The sequence below is a fragment of the Phalacrocorax aristotelis genome, chromosome 8 (assembly GCF_949628215.1).
Source record: "Phalacrocorax aristotelis chromosome 8, bGulAri2.1, whole genome shotgun sequence".
Lineage (NCBI taxonomy): Eukaryota > Metazoa > Chordata > Aves > Suliformes > Phalacrocoracidae > Phalacrocorax > Phalacrocorax aristotelis.
The window spans coordinates 30,776,336-30,798,956 of record NC_134283.1 but is presented as its reverse complement, the minus strand read 5'-3'; the positions used below and the strand labels follow the sequence as shown (position 1 = coordinate 30,798,956).

General features: G+C 42.4%; 1 protein-coding gene across 2 annotated transcripts in view; it reads right to left on the bottom strand.

Moving 5' to 3' along the window:
- The window catches only part of KCNIP1 (potassium voltage-gated channel interacting protein 1), a 299,356-nt gene that overhangs the window by 19,807 nt on the left and 256,928 nt on the right, over window positions 1-22,621 (bottom strand). For both annotated transcript variants that reach the window (XM_075102181.1, XM_075102179.1), the window contains exon 2: window positions 1,574-1,698. In XM_075102181.1, coding sequence (XP_074958282.1) covers window positions 1,574-1,698 — 125 coding nt within the window. The remainder of the gene's footprint in view (window positions 1-1,573; window positions 1,699-22,621) is intronic.

Genomic DNA, 22,621 nt, shown 5'->3' with positions numbered 1-22,621 from the left:
TGCTGGCAGCGCCAGCTCCTCTTCTCAGCATGGAGCAGTGCTCTCCCACGCAGGATTCCCACCAAACACATCAATACAGAAAGCATTTCAGAGATGCTAGCAAAACACAGCAGTTAAGAACTCTCTGAGTTTAGTCTCCCTCCGTAGGCAGTCGTGTCATATTATACTGTACAATAACTTGTCAAGCTCCCTCAAAAGCTATATGATTTCTTGCTGGCTGTCCAAAGAATGAAGAGGTTTCAGAATATCAGCCTTCAGTGTTTAGAAAACTTACATATGAAATGACCTCCTATGTGCAGCAAAGGCTGTACAAATATAACACATGCATCAAACAGAGAAATATAGAAAGCTGAGCTATGCCTTGACCTGCTTAGGTAAACAGTGAAATAAAGGATGAAACCACCAGACTCCTTGGGGAAGTCAAATATACATTGAAGATGTGATTCAATCAAATTTCAGAAATCTGTCAAAAAGAAAGGCCCTTCACAATGTCCAGCAGATTTCCCTCAACACTACCTGTATTTATGGTAGCTTAGCTTTCTTTTGGCAAGTTTTTACCCAACAGAGTTGACTTTCTGTATTTCTCCAAGAAATTTCAGCATTTCACTCTGACAGTAGGTGAAATGCTGGAGCTGGCCTGCAAGACAACTTAAAAACCACACTGTGTTTATTGAGCTGGCTTGATACTGATCTATTAATCATCATAAAAATATCAGCTGGCACGAACCACCTGGTTGACTAAATCCAGACCCTCAGGCAACCATGTAATGAGTATTCATTCTTTAAGGCCCATAAAACATCTGCTCCATGTAGCTTCAGAATTCCCTGTTTCTATTTATTATGATGAGTCCCTAAGAGGCAGCAGCAGGTGACCTAGAAGCTGAGGCTCATGGAGCCACAGACTCCCTACTACCAGCAAGGGTATAGCTGGATGGTGGTTCACATAGACAAGCATGGTGCTGTTCTGTTCAGGCAGTCATGCCAACTGGCATGTTTCCTGCTCTCACTTAAACCTGTAGTTTCTCTCTTTTCTCCTCAGTCTTGATACCTGTTTACTTTTGATTTCTTTTTGGCTCCTGCCACTCCAGCCTTATTCCCTATTTACACAGGACCTTATAGTCCTAATGTGCTCTAATAACATCCTGCTACAAGAAGATGATTTCTCCAGCTATAGAAAGGATAAAAAAAAAACATCCTGGGCAGCTAATCACAAGCAAACAGTACCACTCGTATTTGAACATGAGGAACTGACAACAAGACTTAAATAAGTAACCATAAAAACATTTGCAGGTTATCTTGAAGTACTGGCACTGAGAAAATTACAATGTGCTTACTGACATTTGGGGAAAAAATTTAATGAGACTATTATGTGCTGAATATTCACCCAAACCCAGTTTTAGGCAGATTACAGTGTCATAAATATTAGATGGAGAGACAGATTGTTCTCATTTTTGCTGTGGTTGGGGAGATCTAGCACAAAACTCCTAATGTTTAGCAAGGGAATGATACAAAATGCAGCTGAGCAGTTGAGGCTGGTGGGGGACATACATACTAGACTTGGTATTGTTCTTACATTTTTAAATCCTCTGTAAAGCACTTGAAGTTCTCTTTTAGTGAAATTGGTTTGCGCTTCAAGCTGTTCCAGTCCTTCGGGTCTATGGCACACCGTAGTCATTTCTAATTCATCTTCAATTTTATCTGAAAGAGAAGACAGGAAAATATTTATTTTGGTTGTTACCTTTGCTCTATTAACATGATGGCTAGGACAGACTGGATTTCAAGAGCAATACAGAAAAAAGAAACCATCAACAGGACTGATCTGTATAACAGTTTTCAACCTCTTGAAAGCAAAATAAAAGCCGTATGAGTAAAGCAATAGCTCACATTTCTTACTGGGCTGCCAATTAGCTCCCCATTCACAAAGCCAAAACTGGTAGAGAACAGAAGGGAAGGCATCAGATAGGTTGCTCCAAAAGGCAACACCAGATATTTCTTACCTAAATATTGAAATAGCATGGAGGAATAGGCCTTTCAAAGTACTAGTTTTAAAAAAAACCTGTGCAAATATAAGTGAGACAGCAGACATGCTTAAGCATATTAGACAGCGACATGATACTGAGGGTAAACAGTGAGGGAAACTCTTCTGTGTGCTAACCAAAAAGCTTGCTATGGAGACACTAAAGGTCACTTTAATCCTAGGAGAAATTCAAAAGATGCCCACAGTTCCTGAATCTGTAATGAATCCAGCCTGCATTTACATGGACTTTTTGGGGAAACAGATAAGTAATGAAAAATACTTATGTGCATTTTATTCAAGAGATCACTCTCCCGCAAGGAAGAAAAATACTTGAGACATAACACATCCCGTATTACCATAATCTCACCTCTTTTTTGATGCGTGCTTTACCTGTCAAGCCCATTTCTCCAGCAGTATAGGTAACGTCCAAATATATACAGATGCTTAGTGTACATCAATTTGAGATTCTTTAAACTTCAAGGACCAGACGCAGGTTTCAGCTCACATGAAAATCCTATCTACATCTAAAAGTTGCTTTGCATAAAAACTAACACTCCCTTTGTTATCAAAACCATACAACTTTTGCCCTATAAAAAAGTTTCAGTTTATTGTGCACAAATATAATGTAGTAATTCCTGCTGAAAGACAAGGATTTCACAAGAAATGTGCAAGGAAATGGTGTCACTCTGAATAGACAAACGGCATGAATTCAGAGCAGACTGGCTCAGTGAAAGAACAGACCGGAATAAAGCTATCTTTTAATAAGCTAATTAATTCTGTACATATATATGAAGGTTATTACGGAACAATACACGTAAGTGAGTGATGATGGTTAATTAACACTGGTTCATTGTTTTATTATTATGAAATTGGGTTGAACTATTGGTGAGTTTGGGGTGAACCATCCTCCTAATCCTCTGTCTGGAGCTTCAGTCAGCATTTGTGGGGCTTAAGCAGTGATAATACATGCCTAAATACTGGGTTCAAGGTCCCTTCCACAGCAAGGAAATAAAGGTAAAAGACTATTATAGCATGAGACAGGAGAGTATCACAACCATTTACGATGCAGAAAATATTACTGAACGCTGGCAAGTGGCCAGAAGAAGCCTGAAGGAGACACCTTCTCCACACAAAGGGAAAATGAAGAGTTTAGAAATTATAGCTCCTGTTAGCAGAAATGGACGGAAAAGGATATCTGGTACAGGAAAAACAATTGATAATGTGAAATAAGGGGGAAAAGCCATTTTCTCTGAAATAGACATGCCACAAAATGAAGGAATGTAGAAGCAGCTGTGGAGGGAGGAAAAAAGTAGGGAAGGAATTCCTTACAACGAGGGAAGAGGAATGAACGAAAAAAGGAGAGGAAATCAATTTGGAAAGGAGCTGAGTTAGGGAGACTCATCACTAATCCACACATTGTATAGGAAATACCATTTTGTTTACCTTTGCTTAACCATAAGTTACCTAAAACCCTTTACAAAATGCACGTAACCCCAGACTCCTTCCCCTGCGTTTCCCTGCTGTTCCCCAATACAATAAGCAGTTTACACACGACCTTGACAGTAATTTCATTTTTCCATAGGAAGCCAAGCATTTTGTGCTGTGCAGTACATAGGCAAGTTAGGCTCTGAGCCTTTCTCTTCTCTGTAAGCAGTTAAACATGCCCAGCTTTTCACTGACGTTTCCTATAGATTGAGTTGCTCTGAAGTTATTTAGAACTTCAGTTAATATAAAATACAAGTGTAAAATACGGGCCATCTAGTCTTTATATCCTATAATATACAACAGAAAGGAAGGAAAAAAAATAAGCTATGCAACCTCATATAAACAATGAGGCTAGTGAGGGAAGCCAGCCTGTTGGATTACTCTCATACTTGGTTTTATTTACTTTCCTACAACGTGGCTGCTCATATGGTTTATACAGAGGCAGGAAAGATCCAGCTAAGAAAAGCCAAGCTCCTTGCAAAAGCATTTTGTTATGACTAGTTTTTTGTGGCTATTTTATTTGCCATATACTTCTTAAGCAACCAGTTTTCCAAAACACTTAGTGGAATTTGTGTTAGTAATTAACGAAAAGGTCTCACTCATGGAAATGTTCCTCTATAGCTCCATGCTAGCTTTAAACAAAATCTGCAGAATTACAGCTCAAAACTCTTAGTTGTTTGGCTTATCTAGGTGTCCTTCATATGAGCAGACCTAAAATTAGGGTCTTGGAATTATTTTTTCAAAACATTCTTGAATAAAATGTTACTCAGTGAACATTGTAATTTAATGACGATATATTGTCTTTTGACAATACTAGCCTCAATGAGTCGTTATTTCAAAAGAGAGCAATTAATCTTTTTCAGCTTGTCCTGCAGGAATAGTTTTTTCCAGCAATCAGTTCATGAGCTTTGGTCCCACGGGGTAGATATTTTTATATTAAAGAGAAGCCAGATTATTGTTGTAGATTTGATTCTACTTCTGCTGAGAAATGTGGTTTGTTTCTTCATAACAAACTGCAGAAAAGAAATTATGAAAAATTCTTCCCTCTCTAAGGGACACACTATTTTTCCCTTCTGTTCTCTATTCCAGAACCAGCATTAACCTCTGCCTCTGAAGAGGATCTCACAGAATCACAGGTTGGAAGGGACCTCAGGGATCATCTAGTCCAACCTTTCTAGGAAGAGCACACTCTAGACAAGATGGCCCAGCACCCTGTCCAGACAAGTCTTGAAGGTGTCCCACGTGGCCGAGTCAACCACTTCCCTGGGGAAATTATTCCAATGGTGACTGTCCTCACTGTGAAAACTTTTCCTCTGGTGTCCAATTGGAAACTCCCCAAGAGCAACTTGTGTCCATTCCCCCTTGTCCTCCCCATGTGACTCTGTGCAAAAAGGGAGTCTCCATCTTCTTTGGAGCTGCCCCTTAAGTACTGGTACATGGTGATGAGATCCCCTCTAAGCCTCCTTTTCTCAAGGCTGAACAAACCCAGCTCTCCCAGCCTATCCTCGTATGGCAGCTTCCCAGTCCTTGGATCATCTTGGTGGCCCTTCTCTGGGCCCCTTCCAGCCTGTCCACATCCTTTTTGTATAGCGGGGACCAGAACTGCACACAGTACTCCAGGTGCGGCCTGACAAGCGCTGAGTAGAGCAGGATAATGACTTCTTTATCTCTGCTGGTGATGCCCTTTTTGATGCAACCCAGCGTCCAGTTGGCCTTCTTGGTCGCAGCAGCACACTGTTCGCTCATGTTGCGCTTTCTGTCCACCAGGACCCCCAGGTCCCTTTCCACAGAGCTGCTCTCCAGCCAGGTGGATCCCAGTCTGTGCTGCACTCCTGGATTGTGTTTTCCCAGGTGCATGACCTTACACTTCTCCTTGCTGAACTTCATAAGGTTCTTGCTGGCCTACTCTTCCAGCCTATCCAGATCTCCCTGTGGAGCAGCTCTCCCTTCGGGAGTGTCTACTTCCCCTCTCAACTTGGTGTTGTCAGCCAAATTCATTGGGCTACACTTGATCCCATCATCCAGATCACTTATAAAGGTGTTGAATAACATTGGGCCCAATATTGATCCCTGGGGGACTCCACTTGTGACAGGTTGCCACTTGGAAAAGGAGCTATTTACCACCACCCTTTGGGTGCAGCCTGTCAGCCAGTTCCCCACCCACTCCACAGACCACTTGTCTAGGCCATAATGCATTAATTTCTCCAGCAGGAGACTGTGGGAACTGTATCAAAGGCCTTGGAGAAGTCTAGGTAGACGATGTCCACTGCCTGCCCCATGTCAACCAGGCAAATCACGTTGTCATAGAAGGCAACCAGATTTGTCAAGCACGATCTGCCTTTAGTGAAGCCATGTTGGCTTTTCCCAATCACGTGCTTCATTTGACTTGTGATGGCCCTCAGGAGGATTCATTCCATAACTTTCCCAGGGATTGAAGTAAGGCTGATGGGCCTATAGTTACCCAGATCTTCCCTCGAGCCTTACTTGTAGATAGGGGTAACATTTGCCTTCCTTCGGTCCTCTGGGACATCCCCTGTTCTCCATGACTCCTCGAAGATTATGGAGAGTGGCCTTGCGATGATGTCAGCCAGCTCTCTCAACACCCTCGGGTGGATGTCATCAGGGCCCATTGATTTGTAGGGGTCAAGCTCCTGTGGTAATTCATATACTAAGTCTTCCTTCACTGATGGTGGGTCACTGTTTGGATCAACCAGCAATTTCATTCCCAAAGCTTGGGACCCGACAGTGCTGGTAAAGACAGAGGTGAAGAAGGTGTTGAGGACCTCTGCCTTTTCAGCATCATTGGTGATTGACTCTCCTTTTCTGTTTAACAGTGGGCCTATGTTTTCCTTCTTTTTCTGCTTATGGTTGACACGTCTGAAGAAACCTTTCTTGTTATTTTTCACATCTACAGCCAGTTTAATTTGAGCTGGGCTTTTGCTTTTCTAACTGCATCTCTGCACACTCTGGCAATGCCCTTGTAGCTCTCGACAGATAATCCTCCACTTCTCCATCTCTGGTATGCTTCCCTTTTGGATTTGAGTAGACCCAGGAGGTCATGGTTGAGCCATGGGGGCCTCTTGCTCCACTTATTTCCCTTTCCTTCGTAGGGGATAAATTGGCTTTGTGCTTCCAATAGAGAGTTCTTGAAGAACTCCCAGCACTCACTAGCTCCTTTGTCATCCATGGAAGCTTCCCATCGAATCCCTCCCAACTGAGCCCTGAGTGAACTGAAATTTTCTCTTCTAAAACCCAGAACCCTTGTCTTAGAGCTGACCTTCAGCACACTCAGCAGGATCCTGAACTCTACAATATTGTGGTCGCTGCAGCCAAGGCTATCACTAACCAAGATATTACAAAGCAGGCTTTCTCGGTTTGTGAATCGCAAGTCCAGCAGCGCCTCCTTCCTGGTTGGCACATCTCACATTTGTATCAGGAAACAGTCCTCTATCCATTCCAGGAACTTGGTGGATGACATGCGAGCTGCCATATTGTTCTTCCAGCAGATGTCTGGGTAGTTAAGTCCCTCATCAGGACCAGGTTCTGTGGGCCAGAAGCTTTCTTTAGCGCCCCAAGTATCAATTCATCAGCATCGTCATCATGGTTAGGAGGTCAATAGCAGATGCTTACTGTGAGGTCCTGCTTGGAGATGACCCCTTTGACTTTAACCAAGAGGCATTCAATAGAGCAGTCGCAATCACCATAGTTGACTTCAATACATTCAAGGTGTTCCTTGATGTAGAGTGCAACTCCTCCACCTCTTCTACCCTGCCTGTCCTTATGATAGAGCCTGTAACCGTCATTGGATCTGATGGTTCCCTGTGGTTTAATCCTTTCATTTGCTTCCTCTTTCTTTCCCAAAGGAAATATTTTGAAACTTAGCAAAAGAACTTGTGAAGCTTCAGATCTGGCCAAGGGAGCACTGAAAACGACACCAGACCAACAACTTTCCAGTAAATACACACTAAAAATGTTTCTTCAGTGAAACACACTCTGATGCAACAGAGCAGCCCTAGGCATTCCTTGGAGCCTCACTGCAGAAAATAAATTCAAGACAGACTTATTGTTCATGTTGTCTATCACTTGCCAATGAAGAGCTATTTTCTGTGGTGTTTCACAATAATTTATGCTTTAAAAGACAAAACTTATTTTAGGAGTAACTATTTCACATTAATAGGCCTCACAGACCAAACATTCCCTCCCTTGTGTTCATCAGATATTTACATTCAAACTTTTCTCAGTTGTTATCCCATATTCAAAGATTGCCCTTCAGCACAGCCTCTGCTTATCCCTCCTCCCTTCCTGGTAAAATCCTGCAGTGGGCATAGCACAGACCTCAGAGCTGGAGGGCACCTGCAGCTGGAGACTCAAGGACACAAACTCTCCTTTTCTGTACAAATCTATCGTTTCCAACTCAGAAGTCCCCACCCCCCCACCCCCGAAAAATTTTGTTGTCATTTGTTTCCTTTCAGTGTTTTCTCTTCAGTCAGCTCTCTTAAATCTCTTTCTTCCGTTCTCTGACACTCTCTAAATTAACCACAGTAACCTCAGTGGCAAAAAAGGAGATTGTCACTTCCTTATCTGCCCTTGCCTTTTATCATATATATTGTATTTCCTCTTATTTACATTTTCATTAGCACACTGGCTCAGTCCCTCCCAGCTCTTCAGAGATGTCACTGTATGAAACATGAGCCCTTGCATTTATAAACACTGCAATTTTATTAAACTGAAGCTCACTTTATGGCAGTGAGGGCAAGCAAAAGTGTATATACATAGATACACACATGCAAATGTAAAGCTTTATTAGGAAAGCATGATGCTAAGATATTTTATCTCACATCACGTTTTTCTTCAGTTTTGCCTTGCTTACTTTCTGGACACCCTGAGAGATCTTAGTGTAGGAAACAGGCATGCCACTGGTTTGAAGTGAATTTTCTTCTCCTCCGATTTGCAAGTGCACAAACAGACCTAGGGACTGACTGCAGACAGTGCAGGGGATGTGTGTGGTCACCTCCCCAGCTCAGGTGACACATGTGACCAGCTGAAGCAGAGCTGAGATACAGCTGTTGCTTAGAGCATCCCTTCTGAGCTGGAAATAAGCCCTGCCCTGCTCAGTGGAGGCACCCACCTCAGGGTCTGGGTACCATACAGCTGAATACTGAGCACTGCACCTTAGCAAATACGTCCAAATTTATTATCCTGGATCTCAAATAACAATCTCTTCTGTTGGATTATCTGTCCTTACCACTTAGGTGGACTCAGTAACTAAAGCAGGAGGTTTCTCCTGCTTGCAGGTACTGATAAATGAGAACTAATTATCTTTTTTTTTTTTTTTTTTTTTTTTTAATCTCCAGTACTTGTTGAAATCAGCCCTGGATTAATACCTTCCATGCCAGACAGCTGCAGCGAGCTGTGTCCTAGGCTGAAGATCACTTGCACTGTTTAGCTGGAGCAGAACATGCTTCTGCATTTGCTTAGCTGTTTTTCTAGCAATATGTTTAAAACTGGAGGAATGCAAAGTAGCACTTTCTGATTTAGAACTTGCCTCGGGTCATAGTTTGATGGCTGCTTTAACAGCCATCAATAGCCCAATAGCCCAATCAACAGCCATCAACAGCCCAATAGTACGGGTCTCGTAGAAGCACCTGTGGTAATCTTACTCCAAAGTAGGTCCAGGTTATAATAACTACCTAATTTTGCATTTTCATGCAAAACATCATCTCTATTTGCTTAGCCCATATGATAGGCACATTTTATATATCAGACAAAATAAATAGTGGCTTACCTTTACAAAGAAAAACAATCACAGAATCTGACATACTTGCATGCACATGTGTATTTTATGGATTGTTGCTAATGAAATATATTGTATTTCACTTCTCTGTTGCTTGCTCAAGAGCAGAGACTGAATTATCATTAGGGTAGATCAATATTTTAACTGAATACGCTTCGGAAAGTTCTTAACAAGGCTTGGTTTATATACCCTTTCATATTGGTTCTAACTTTACCTTTTGTTATCTTTACAACTTGAAGATTTCCATACTTAGACTGCCTGCAAATGGCATGGCCCTGTGTTTCACTGCTGTAAACTTTGCTGAACAGAATTTTATTTCTCCAAGTGAGAAACTGGAGTAATTTAAGCCTATTCATGTAAAAGCTGTCTTGTACATCTACATGCCTACGGACAAAATTGATTCATCATTGAGGAAAACACATTTTTCAGCCACAGCTGGGTACTTCACAGAACCAGGCAGAGGGACTCAGTCCTTCCCTTACCCATGGTAAAGACAAGAAATCTATTGATTTTGAAAGAAGACAACCTGCTCCAATATTTCACTTTTCCAGATCTTTCCATTCCATTGGACATATTTATCTGCCATGTTATGGAAAAAAACATTGTTTCATTGTCAATTTATCTTAAAAATACACATGTAACACAATGAACATCCAGGACAGATGCAGGAACTAAGGCATTGCCCAGAACCAGTACCTAAACCTGCGACACCCGTTAGAGACCCAGTCCGTAACGTGCCAACACTATTGGCAGAGGGCAGACAACGTGCCACAGTCAGCACTTATGTCTTCTGTTGACAGCACATCTTCTAGTATTCACTTTAGTGACCCATTTCCATACAAAACCACCTAATCAATATTCTTCAGATACAACAATCCTTTCTGCAGAAATGGAGCAGATTAAGTTGGCCCCAGACAATGCCAAAGTGGTATTTTGTGTACAATGAAACAGGAAAAAAATTGTATGTTATTTACCAGCTGCTTTTCCGGCTCTGGTTTTGAACAGCCATCAAGCTGAAATTTATTAACCTGCACATCCTTCCTCTTGCTGGCAGCTGCCTCTACAGAAGCAACATCTTGCACAAAAGCACAAGTGAGCCAAACTCATTTGTGAAACACAACATCAAACACCTTTCCAACAGCAGCCACCTAAAATACTGCAGCATTTCCAGCCCTCCAACCTATGTGCCTGGCAAATGAGCTATAGTGATGCCTCATCGTATTGTTAGGGCTGGCCAAGGACAACCCAAGGCCTAAAATGTAGTTTAAGGGGAGGGTGTAAATGACGATTTAATAAAAATGCAAATGAACCTGTCCCCTGCTTCCAATGGCTGCAAGGTGAAACTAATGCCAGGCTCCATGGCTAATGGGAGGATTTTGAGAGCATGCTGCTTATAATAAATTCACTTTTTGTTAAAGAAAAAAATCAAGATGTAAAATAGAGCTAATGTGCCCAATGTTAATTGTAAAACTGACAAGTATTAGATGAAATGGGTAATTTTACAAATACAGCAGAAGATTAAATTATGTGTAAGAATTATTAGACTGCATCTTATTTTTATTAAAAAAACACTAGCTGTATTTTAGGAGCAAGAATCTGAAGAATAGTTAATCCACAACATCTTTGAAGTTAATCTCCAGACAGAGTACTTGCTTGGCCAGCTCTCATAGGAAATAGATCCTGCCTGTGGGAAACCAACTGCAAATACTTGAAAATTTCATGAAGAGTAATAACTAAAGGCCCGAGTCCACAAATGCACATGACAGCAGAAAGGTGTAGGAATAGGAGTCAGGCGAGAGCTGTATTATTTATGCAGACCCTGCACATTGGCTTCAGAGTTCCCTCCATTGGCGTATGTGGGAGCTGTAAGAAATAGTGCTTTTGTGAAGTCCTTTGAGGTCTGTGGTTCCAGATCCCTGAGGCAAAGGCAGCTACCAAGTACAGCTCCACTATCTGGAACAATCAAAATATTTCTGTGCAGTTCCATGTGCTTCCACCAAGACAAAAATCTGTTAGCCTTGACCCCAGTGACCCCATCTGGCAAATACAAATCAACAAGACTAACAGAGCAGATAACGAGAATCCTGTGGGCTTGTTCCCACTGACATTGCCAGAATGACAGCTCAGACAGAACTTAAACCCACATATCTGTACATCTGTGAATACTAAAAAAGGGTTAACTAAAATCAGCTGATAGCAAACATCAATTAAAAAATGGCACCAAGATACCTAGTGAAGGATCAGATATTAAACTCATTTAACTGAACTTGAAAAGTCCTTTATTAATGAGTTATTATTAATATAATTTCCTGGCTGGACAGATCAACTTTTAAATGAAAAGAACTCTCCAGTCAATAAAATGAAAACAAAACAATGACTCCTTATCCATCCTCTTTTCCTGAAATTATTATTTGACTCTTTCAGCTCCATTTTCCCCATTAAATCTGCGATATCAAATTCATTACACAGTCAAGCTTAATAAGGGTGTTCTGCCTGCGTGAACCGGGAACACCAGTTGCAGAGAAAAGCTACTTGAAAACCCAACACTGAATAAAATACTGAGATTAAAAAATATAATAGAATTTTAACATTTTTTGGCTAAGCTTTGCAATGACCTATGCAAAATGTAATGTATACTTTCTTCTGCCTCTATACGCCTTTAATTAGTTTCACAGTTGTGCATAGGGAAATTAGAGCAAGGTTATCTCTGAAAAAGGAGGTGCAGGAATAGTCTGAGGCCACAGGTACCTCCAAAATGTGTTTCTGGCACACAGCTATCATCAAGTAAAATTATTTGAACCGGAACTACACAAAGTCAAATTTGACTTTAAGTGTTTCTGCAGACACTATTAACTTTACACACCATTAGAAACAGCATTGCTTTGGCTATTCCCAGAGGAGGAGACAGCAGGGTGTCCTTCCAGTGCACTGGACCTTACTTGGACAGCATTTTCTTTTCTGTTTTCCTCGCACCTTCCCACCTGCCTGTAGCAACATTTATAAGGGAAGCTACTTGTCAAAATGGGTTGAAATCCACTGAAAGACTGCTGGGTGCTTCTCTGCTTTTCCATGGGGATGCTGCAGAAAATGTGCTTTTGAGACAAGTGCTTTTCTCCAAGCAGCTGTTCAAAGGTGAATTTGCAAATAAACCTCTCTAGAAGGGTTAGAAAATTGCTTCACTGATGATTTTTGGAAAATTCCCACTGATGCTATCTAAGAACTTTACACAGAGAGTACCTGAACTGCTAAGTACTTGACTTAGGATGTCATGCAATAGAGCACTGCACAAACAGAAGGACTTGGAAGTTGAGTGGAAGCTCAACCTTCATCAGAGAAGACTCGGACGCTCCCTAGAGCTGCAGCCTTGCCCAAGAACTAGGCAATTTTCAAGTACGTATAATTTTGTTTGCTGCCATTGTGGAAATAAACTTAGCCAGGTGGAACCTGTTTCCTGGCTTAAGAAAACTTTTGCTACAAAAATTATATGACCAATAGAGTCAAACTGGTTTAAATTTTACCTCTCTGATACACGTAAAACCATCGGGCAGGGTCTAGAAAAAAGTAAGAAAAAAATTTAACAAAAAGAAAGTGACAACCATACACAACTTTGTCTTTTGTTAATTTTAAGGTGACATTGGATAGGTTCTGCAAGTGCTGTGGGGTCCCCTTTCCCAGGGACTGTAAGATTGTTTCCAGGTGTATTTTATGTGTTTTTTTTTTCTGAATTGCCTCTGTCCCTTACCCCAAGGGACAGGAAAGGAAGTCAGAGCTTGCTGTCCCCTGCATGACCACAAAACTTGGGGCAGCTTGTGAAGGGAACCACACACGCAGTCATGCGCACATGCAAGCATCCATGCATACAGCAATGCAGCAGTCATCCTAGCAACACTAATAAGGGACAAGGAGAACTTTGCATGCAATCTTTGAAGTCTGCCAAGGGGCAACAAGAGGGGCCCGCAGCCTTCTGCTTCCTCTCTGCAGCTTAGTTCTTTGACAGCTGTAGAAATAAAAAAGTGATTAGTAAGAGTGAAGAAGACGCAGGTGGTCTGGAAGACTCTAACTAGTGCTCTTTGCAGTCACTTCGTTTGCAACATGGTCATTTTGTACTATCCTCACATCCCCTGGGAGAAAATTTCAGTAGCAAAGTAGGTTAAAAGTAAAAACAAAGCAAAACAATATTATTCCAAATATACGTCCGTGGCTTCTCATGACATCAGTCTCTTTTTACTGAGAGAGAACTGGGTACACAATATGATCTGCAATAACCTGCAAAAGGCACACGAGTTTTGGTCAGAGCATTACTATCTGTGGCTCCCTGGCCCTACCTCCAGCCCAGGCAGCTCCTGCCCTCGGTCCATCTGTCATCACCTATTTCCTTCGTTTCCGTGTAGTCTGTGCTTCCAGCTGCCCAAACCTTCCTAAATGCCCTCTCACCACTGTCAGCTCTACAGTATCTCACTTCTGTTCCTGCTGCCTGGGAAGCACCCGTGAGCCCACCTCGTTTTGTCTCACACACCAGCCAGCACATTTTGTCCCACAGATGGTGCATCTATATGCCCCCAATGGACATGAGGATCAAGTAGGCACCAAAACTGAGCAATTCTGACTGCTGTGTGTTTCTCTGTAGAGAGAGTTACATGAAAAGCAGTGCTTAAAGACTGTCTAAGCTCACACTGCACGTGCTGCACTAGTCATTGTTTTTCCATGAGTAGACAGAGACCTGAGACCTTGCTCTTCAGCTAAATCTTGCAGCAGCCCATGTCCACAAAACCCTGTGGTGCCCCTGAGCAAGCTGTGACCAACTCAGTGCCTGTACCTGAAATCTTAAGGCTGAGAAATTCCATTCTTTAAAGCAATTTAAACAAACCTCATGCTCAATACTTTTCCCTTAAATAGAAAAACAAAAGTTCAGAAGTGAACATGCATTTTCCTTCTGGCATGACAGAGAATGTGACTTACTCACAGTGCAACAGCATTAAGCTGTTGGAGGGGTTGAACCTTCATGTAACCAGAGTGGCCTCCATTACTGTCACTCTGAGCTTTTACTGTTAGAAATTTAGCTTGCTCTTGATGGATCTTTGGGACAGGATGTTCAACTGGTGCAGCAATACAGTGAATCTAGTCTCAATTGGAGAATTTACTGATGTATCTGGCTGCAGACAAAACCGGCAGATATAAGTATCAGAACATGGCTTCCCAACAGCATCACCTATGTGCTGAGAAAATGCCTGGTCAGATAGTACTGCTGATTTGTGGTGCTTGGCCTCGCTAACTCTGGTTCAGCTGTTCTCAACCTGAGAAAGGAACAATTCAAGGAAAAACCAAGACCAATGCAAGAAAACCACAGCAGATGCTGCAGTTGGCAGCTGCAGTGCAAGAGCAATGGCGAAACTGAGCACAATCACATGAGATGACCAGTAACAGAATTGAATCCTGAATGACTGACTACTCACACAAGGATGTCATACATAGATTTGCAACTAGAGAAACCTCCACACTTTCCCCTTTTTAACTGAAACTTCAAGAATACTTCCAAGAGAAGCTGGTTTCAAGAGCAAAGAGCCTACAACGAACCATGGATTTAAACTGTATATGTAGACCACAACACACACTAGAGACAGAGCAGTACATACTAGGACCTTAACTGAAAGCACAAAAAACCAGGTAGTAAAATTTAACAAATTCTGCTGTACCACTTGCACTGTAATCACAAAACTTTTTAACCTTCTCAATCCACTACGATAGGTTAGCAATAAGTATTCAGGTTATTCAGGAAACTATTTTGTTTCCTTTTTAGCCTGAAGAAAGATGAAGGAAAACCAAACACAAACCTTGCAGGTACCAAAATAAGATGCAGGAAGCAGAGATGGAAAAATGGAGAAAAGAAAGATTGAATTTGCAGCCACATAACCCTGTTTCAGCAGTGACATGCTAATAAGATGTTTATATTTTCCCCACATCTGCATGGCAGCATTTTTTTATTTGTGCCCATGCCCATGCCCAATCCTCTGAAAGTTCAGAAAATATCTGAACAACAGTGGATTTTATATTGTTCCAATTGTGCTGGCTGGTAAGCCATTACGCACCCAACATTAGCGTTTGAATTTGTTCTTATTATCTGAGAAAATAAACATGACAGATAGTATTTATTTCAATGCAAAAACCAGTCTTCTTGTAGAGCAGGATTCTGGTACAAGGTTCCTTTTTGTCTTACCTTTAGGAAACCAGAGTACTCGAGTGCTGTAGGGTGTGATGGGACATTGATCTGGCCAGAAATACATCTGCCTTTCAAAATCAGAAGGCAGGTTCTTTAGACTGTAAACCAGACTAATTGTTTGTTTAATAGAATGAATTTAAAGGAACTCGATGGAATAGACATAAAATGGCTTATGCACAGGTCCCTCACTGCCAAACACACTGAGGGGATGGGCTCTTCACTCCAGGATTGTTTTTGCCAGTTCCATTGTTTTCTCAGTTACAGGAGCCCCAGCACAACCTCCCTGCCCTCAGGGAGAAATAAATTTGTTTCATAAACATAACAGAGTCAGTGGAAAAACTACCATCCTGCAGTTGTGTCCCATCTGTTATGAAGGAGACAAGTAAAATCCTTCAACAGGAGCTTCTTTGCCCTTGGCAGGCTCTAGTTAGGTCAGTTGAAAAACTTCCTCAAATTATGTGATCTGCTGCTTTTCTGGGTAGTTGCGGGGAGGCAGGGGGAAGGAAAAGATCTCGGTACCTGCTTAATGGCAGTGCAGGGCAAGCTGCACGCTTGCTGCAGCGCTGGAAGAAGTAAAGACCCCTTTTGCTGCATGCTCCCAGGCAGAGCTGCTCCAGCTCCACACCTCACAGAGAGGATTGTTTTCTCTCTCTACAGACCTGAGCCGCACCACCTACATGTCTGCTGAAGGTACCACTGGCTGGTAATGTCGAGCTGGACAGGGTTCCCTATTTCAGCCAGACACCTCCACCCCACCTCTCCTGATTTGTACAAAGAGCCTGTCAGGATGAACAGCCTTTTGGTTTTTATGAACACTTCAATCTTACTCACTTCTGAGTGATCTCATAAGCAGATCAGTATGAGCACATTCCATTTCTTAACATTACTCCTTACTGTTTAAAAAGCTCCATTTCCCTACATTGTCATAACACAGCAATTTATGCCACAAACAGAGCTTCACGTTACACTACCCATGCTGGAAAGTGAAAAGCGTACTCTTGATTATTTTCACACTTTGTAAAAAACATAGTACATCACTTAGCATTGAAACAAGATATCGGAATGCTGTTTGGTAACACACCAATTCCCAACTGAAAAGAAATACAAAATGAAAAATATTTACATGCTAACTTTTTGTATAGTTGGGTAATTTTTGTATGGTTTGTTAAACAAATGTATTTCCTGCAATACATACATTTTACAGGCCATGGAACCTGGCAGCACTTTCCATTTTATTCTGTTAATATGAAATTGTGAATACATTCAGCATCACTTCTTCAACTTCAAAAACTTCTGCACAGAAGACAGCTCTGGTTGACACAGTCACCTTGTGAGAATAATTCTATTTTGTGTGTTTTTTTGGGGGTTTGTTAAGAGCTATCTCCCCCAAGTACATACAATTTTAGTTCAATAGATGGGTATATAGCTTGCAGTCTCTTAGGTTGGTGGTAGTTTGGACACAGCTCTTGGCAGTATCTAATGAGTTAAGAAACGTGGTCATTCCCACAGTAAAACCCTAGAACACCTCCCTGAATACACCTTCAGTGGGTGGAGGGGCTGGTGTGTGCCGAGGGGCACAAACACCATGTGCAGTGCAGTACACACACGCTAGGTACTTTAGGAAAATAGTTTTCACTGCTGCAAATCATCTGCATCATGCTCAACCTCAAGAGCTCAGGCCTGGGCTGGAGTTAGGGCAAAGACATTGCCTAGAGCTGTGTCCGAACTACCACCATCACTGCTTTTGTGTTTTGCAATGTTTTCTGCTGCTTTCCAGAAATTCTTTGTCTGCCCTGACAGCAATCCAGGCTTCAGTTTGTACAATTTTTTCCCAACCATCAGTAATGAACTTTACAGAAGAGGAGATTCTCTACCCTGTCTCAAACACAATTTTATAACCACAGAGGCCCTGAAAAAGCCTGTCTGAAGAGTTAATCCAAGGACAAGCACCCACAATCAATCTCTGTCAAACATCAAGTGGCACTTAACTCATGATACAATTAAACTGTGGGATTGCAAGGGGAAAGATGATGAAGCATTTTCCCCACTCCCCCCCCAAAAAAAAACCCCAAACCCCAGTGCTCTGCTCCTTCTCAGATGCCCTGCAGCAGGAAACCACAAGCCCAGAAAGAAAATCCTCCCAGCACATTAATGGCCTCACAGTAGAATTCACAATAAGTCATTTCCCTTTAGGGGAATCAAAGAAACAAACATTAGAATATATCATTCCCCTGAAAGCGGAGTTTTGCGGAACTTGCAGTTTTTTTGCTGGAAACACAAAACAGTTTATGCAAATTAGTTCTTACATCCTTAGCAGGAAATGGCCTGCAGGGCCCAGCTATTTGAAAAGGTGAACATCTAACATGAATTGCAATGCAATCTAAAAGCTATCTTGCTTGATAGCACTGATAGCTTCTTTCAACCTCCTAGTCATGATCATCAATAGCATCAGCAGTGTTATTTGCTCACAGTAATGCATTACAACCAGGAGCGCCATTTCACAGCATTCAATTTATGAATCTATTTCCAGCCCTGCCATACAAATTAATTACATCTCAGTAGCTCTCTGGTAGAACAGGAAGGAATAAAGGCAATTTACTCATCAGTAAAATGGGAATAATAACACTTAGACATCCAGACACACTTTCCCAATGCTCCATGCGAAGTCCCCTCAACTTCACTGGCACTCAGTTAATGCATCTCCCCTGTTACTGATGGGTCTAACTTTGTACTTTGGTTCTGTGCTGTTACATAAGACAAAGCTCCACTCCAGTTACAGCAAGGATTCTCCCGAGACTTGACTTTTATCTAGGTCGATATTTAGGCAGTGCTTAAAGTATTTGCTTCTAAACCACTCCAAGTACTTCAAAGAACAATCTAAGGAATGCAGCCAAGAATAACAAGAGTGATGAAGCTGAAAAATGATGAACAGGAAGAACTGATGGCAAGCATGCATTTGATTAAATAAACATAAAAACCAGTGACTCTTTGAAAGAGGTGCACCAGATCCTTTTGCCATATCCCAGAGCTACTGGTAGTAGCTGCCAAGCTCCCTTTGACTCTAGCACTAGTATAGCAAATCAAGTTTAATATGGCTGGCATTGTATGAAGACATCTATACATCAGTTGCCTCATCCTGAAAAGTGGACATGTGGCTGCCCAAGCAAAGCAGCAGACACCTTTCCTGCCATGCTCCCTCACAAGGCTTTATAACAAAAGCCATGAATCAGCCATTTGGAAAAGTGGGGTCGCAAAAAAGAGCTGGACTCAGGACTGGTACAACAGGCAAAAACCCAGTTAGCAGAGAGGGGAAATCACTTAGTCTACCATAGCAGCATTGGCTTGAGAGAAGCACAGTGAACCCAAGGGAACAGCGGTCATAGAATGGTTTGGGTTGGAAGGGACCTTAAAGATCATATAGTTCCAACCACCCTGCCATGGGCAGGGACACCTTCCACTACACCAGGTTGCTCCAAGCCCCATCCAACTGTTCCAGTGTCTCACCACCCTCATAGTGAAGAATTTCTTCCTTATATCAAATCTCAGTCTACCCTCTTCCAGTTTAAAGCCATTACCCCTTGTCTTATCATTACATGACCTTGTAAAAAGTCCCTCTCCAGCTTTCTTGTAGATCCCCTTCAGGTACTAGAAGACTGCTATAAGGTCTCCCCTCAGCCTTCTCTTCTCCACGCTGAACAGCCCCAACTCTCTCAGCCTGTCTTCATAGGAGAGGTGCTCCAGACCTCTGATCATCTTCACGGACCTCCTCTGGACTTGCTGCAACAGCTCTACATCCTTCTTATGTTGGGGGCCCCAGAGCTAAGTGCAGCACTCCAGGTGGGGTCTCACCAGAGCAGAGTAGAGGGGCAGAATCACCTCCCTCAACCTGCTGGCTACACTTCTTTTGATGCAGCCCAGGATACAGTTCACTTTCTGAGCTGCATGTGCACATTGCCAGGTCATGCTGAGCTTCTCATCAATCAACACCCCCCAAGACTTAGGTCTGCTCTCAATCCATTCTCTGCCCAGCACATATTTGTGCTTGGGATTGCCCCAACCCATGTGCAGAACCTTGTACTTGGCCTTGTTGAACTCCACAAGGTTCGAATGGGCCCACCTCTCAAGCCTGTCAAGGTCCCTCTGGATGGCATCCCTTCCCTCTCTGTATCAACTGCGTCGATATGGCTTGGCGTCATTGGCAAACTTGCTGAGGGTGCACTTAACCCCGCTGTCCATGCCACTGACAAAGATGTTAAACAGCGCCTGCCCCAATACTGACCCCTGAGGAACACTACTTGTCACTGGTCTCCACTTGGACATTGAGCTGTTGACTGCGACTCCTTCAGTGTGACCATCCAACCCATTCCTAACCCACTGAGGGGTCCACCCATCACATCCAAGTCTCTCCAATTTAAAGACAAGGCTGTGGTGTGGGACAGTATCAAATGCTTTGTACAAGTCCAGGCAGATGATGTCAGTTCCTCTTCCCTTATCCACCAATACTGTAACTCTGTCATAGAAGGCCACCAGATTTGTCAGGCAGAATTTGCCCTTAGTGAAGCCATGCTGGCTGTCACCAATTACCTCCTTATTTTCCAAGTGCTTTAACATAGTTTCCAGGAGGATACACTCCATGATCCTGACAGGCACAGAGGTGAGACTGACTGGTCTGTAGTTCCCTGGGTCTTCCTTTTTTACCTTTTAATTAATTGGGGTTATGTTTCCCCTTTTCCAGTCAGTGGGAACTTCACTGGACTGCCACAGCTTCTCAGATGTGATGGATAGTGGCTTAGTGACTTCATCCGCCAGTTCCCTCAGGACCCACGGATGCATCTCACCAGGTCCCATGGACTTGTGCGCTTTCATATTCCTTAGGTGGTCTCAGACCTGATCTTCTCCTACAGTGGGTGGTTCTTCATTGTCCCAGTCTCTGCCTTTGCCTTGTGCGACTTGGGTTGTGCGGATTGAGCGATTGAGCACTTTCCAGAGAAGACTGAGGCAAAAAAGCCATTGAGTACCTCAACCTTCTCCATATCCTGGGTAGCCAGGTCTCCTGTTTCTTTCTGGGAACCTTCCTATGAACCAACGTGTAATGTGGTCACTAATCTTCTTTCCAAAGGTAACCACCAATTTGTGCTGAGTTGTCTGTAGAAGCAAGCTGAGCAACCCTGTGTGATTTCCAAAAAGGAGACAAGCATTCATGATAGAGGCACGTTAATTCTGTGACTAGGCGTGCTCCTTTTCAGGGACTTTTGCCTGCTCAGGCTCTGTAAGAGAGCTTGCATTATGGAGTGGTTTCTGTGCTGCAAAATCAGGTGCTCTCTAGATCTGGGGCAGGTGCTGAACTCCAGCTAGCAAGAATCCTTTGCTGTGCAAGCTAGCAGCAGAACTAAAGCCAAGTACCAATCCTGTCTGCAGATCAAAAAAAAAAATATCAGTATTTAAAAAAGCTGCAGTTCCTGGCACTTCAGAGGCTAGCACAGTGTCACCTGGCAATAGCCTTTCAGCATTATTCTCACCTAATCATTGTTCCTCAATTCTATCAATCTATTCAGACTTTGTAGGATTTTCTTCTTAGAAAAGGTGACACATAAGAATGTCTGTCTTGGGTCAGACCAAAAAAATCCGTCTAACCCAGGGAAGGCAATAAGACGAACAGAGAGTGATACTCCTGGGAGTCCCATCCTGGTCTCCAGCAATCTGAGCTCAATTTCCCAGTCCAGAGCTGATGTCTTTGTACCCACAATATGCACAGCTCTTGAGTAAGTTTTGGGCCTATGTACTTTCTTAATATGAACAAGTATAACATAAGAAGCTTACCTGCTGGAATAAAATGTAACCTGGATAGAACTGAGCATCATCACAGGCAACAATAATGTTCATGGCTGAGACATTTACACCACTCAGCTGGGCTCGCAGAGGATAATTCCCCTTCTGGAGTTTGACTTGATCCTGGCCTCTATCAGTTATATCAGGGATCCTGAATTCAGGGTCCCACCATTGCACAAATACATAGTAAGAACACCTCCTACATCAAACGTTTGTCATCTCAGCACTAAACAAAGCATAAAGAGCATTCTTCCCATTTTAGCTGTCAAGAATGAGTCCTCAGCACAGAGCAGAGGAGCTTTTCCTGTGTGCCAAGGCTGTGGCACGCCTGGGCAGCCCTCGCTCAAGAGTATTTGGTTTACAGCTGCCCATCTGTCAGGAAATTTGCTCACATTCACACAGGGAGCCTGGGACAAAGCTGAGGTTACTCTGAGATACCTGCAGTCACACCTAGGTAGAGGAAAAAATCTGTTGTTAAAGGTCATAATTTGTAATTTAGTGGTTTGTTGTTGTGGTGGTGGTTTTTTTTGTTAGTTTTAATTGGTCCTGGATAGAGGTGAAGAACAGGAAATGGAAAAATGTTCAAACAAATCCTATTTCCTGAAAAATTACTGCCTGGCTAGCTTCAATGAAATGTCCCATTCCCCTGACAGTCTAATAGCTGGAGACATGACAGGCAGCAGCAGAGGGGTAGCCCCAGCTTCCAGCGAGGGGCACAAAGACCCATATCCCAACAAACATCAGTTTTGCAGGAGACCCATTTCTTATTAATGGGTAATTAGCCCAGCAGCAAATTCCTACCACAGCTACTCACAGCATTAATCTAATAGCTTGAAGATATCACTATACTTTCACTAGACTAAAATTTAGATCAGTAATTACTGCTTAGGGAAAAAAAAAGTTAAATTGTAGAATTCTCCCACACATATTTTGGCAAGGTGCAGAGAGGGCAAATAAAGGATATGGAGGCAACAATCTCCTCAACAAAGCAGCATAAAGCCACTGGCCTTAAATGTGTTCCCCTAGCTTGGGAAATGCAGGGTGAGCCAGAACAAAGGCAAGATTTTGATTTTAAAGAAGGGAAAAGGAAAATCATCAAACTGTGATGCTTTTTTTCAGAATAAATATCAGAAACTTTTCAGAGGGCACCTAGTAAATGAAATAATCATAGGAGACTTCTGAATTATAAACGAAGTAACTGAATGTATTTTTTTTTCTTTTTTTGGGATAGGTTATTCATCAGAAATACCTCTGATAAGCCAAGAGAATGCATTACAAA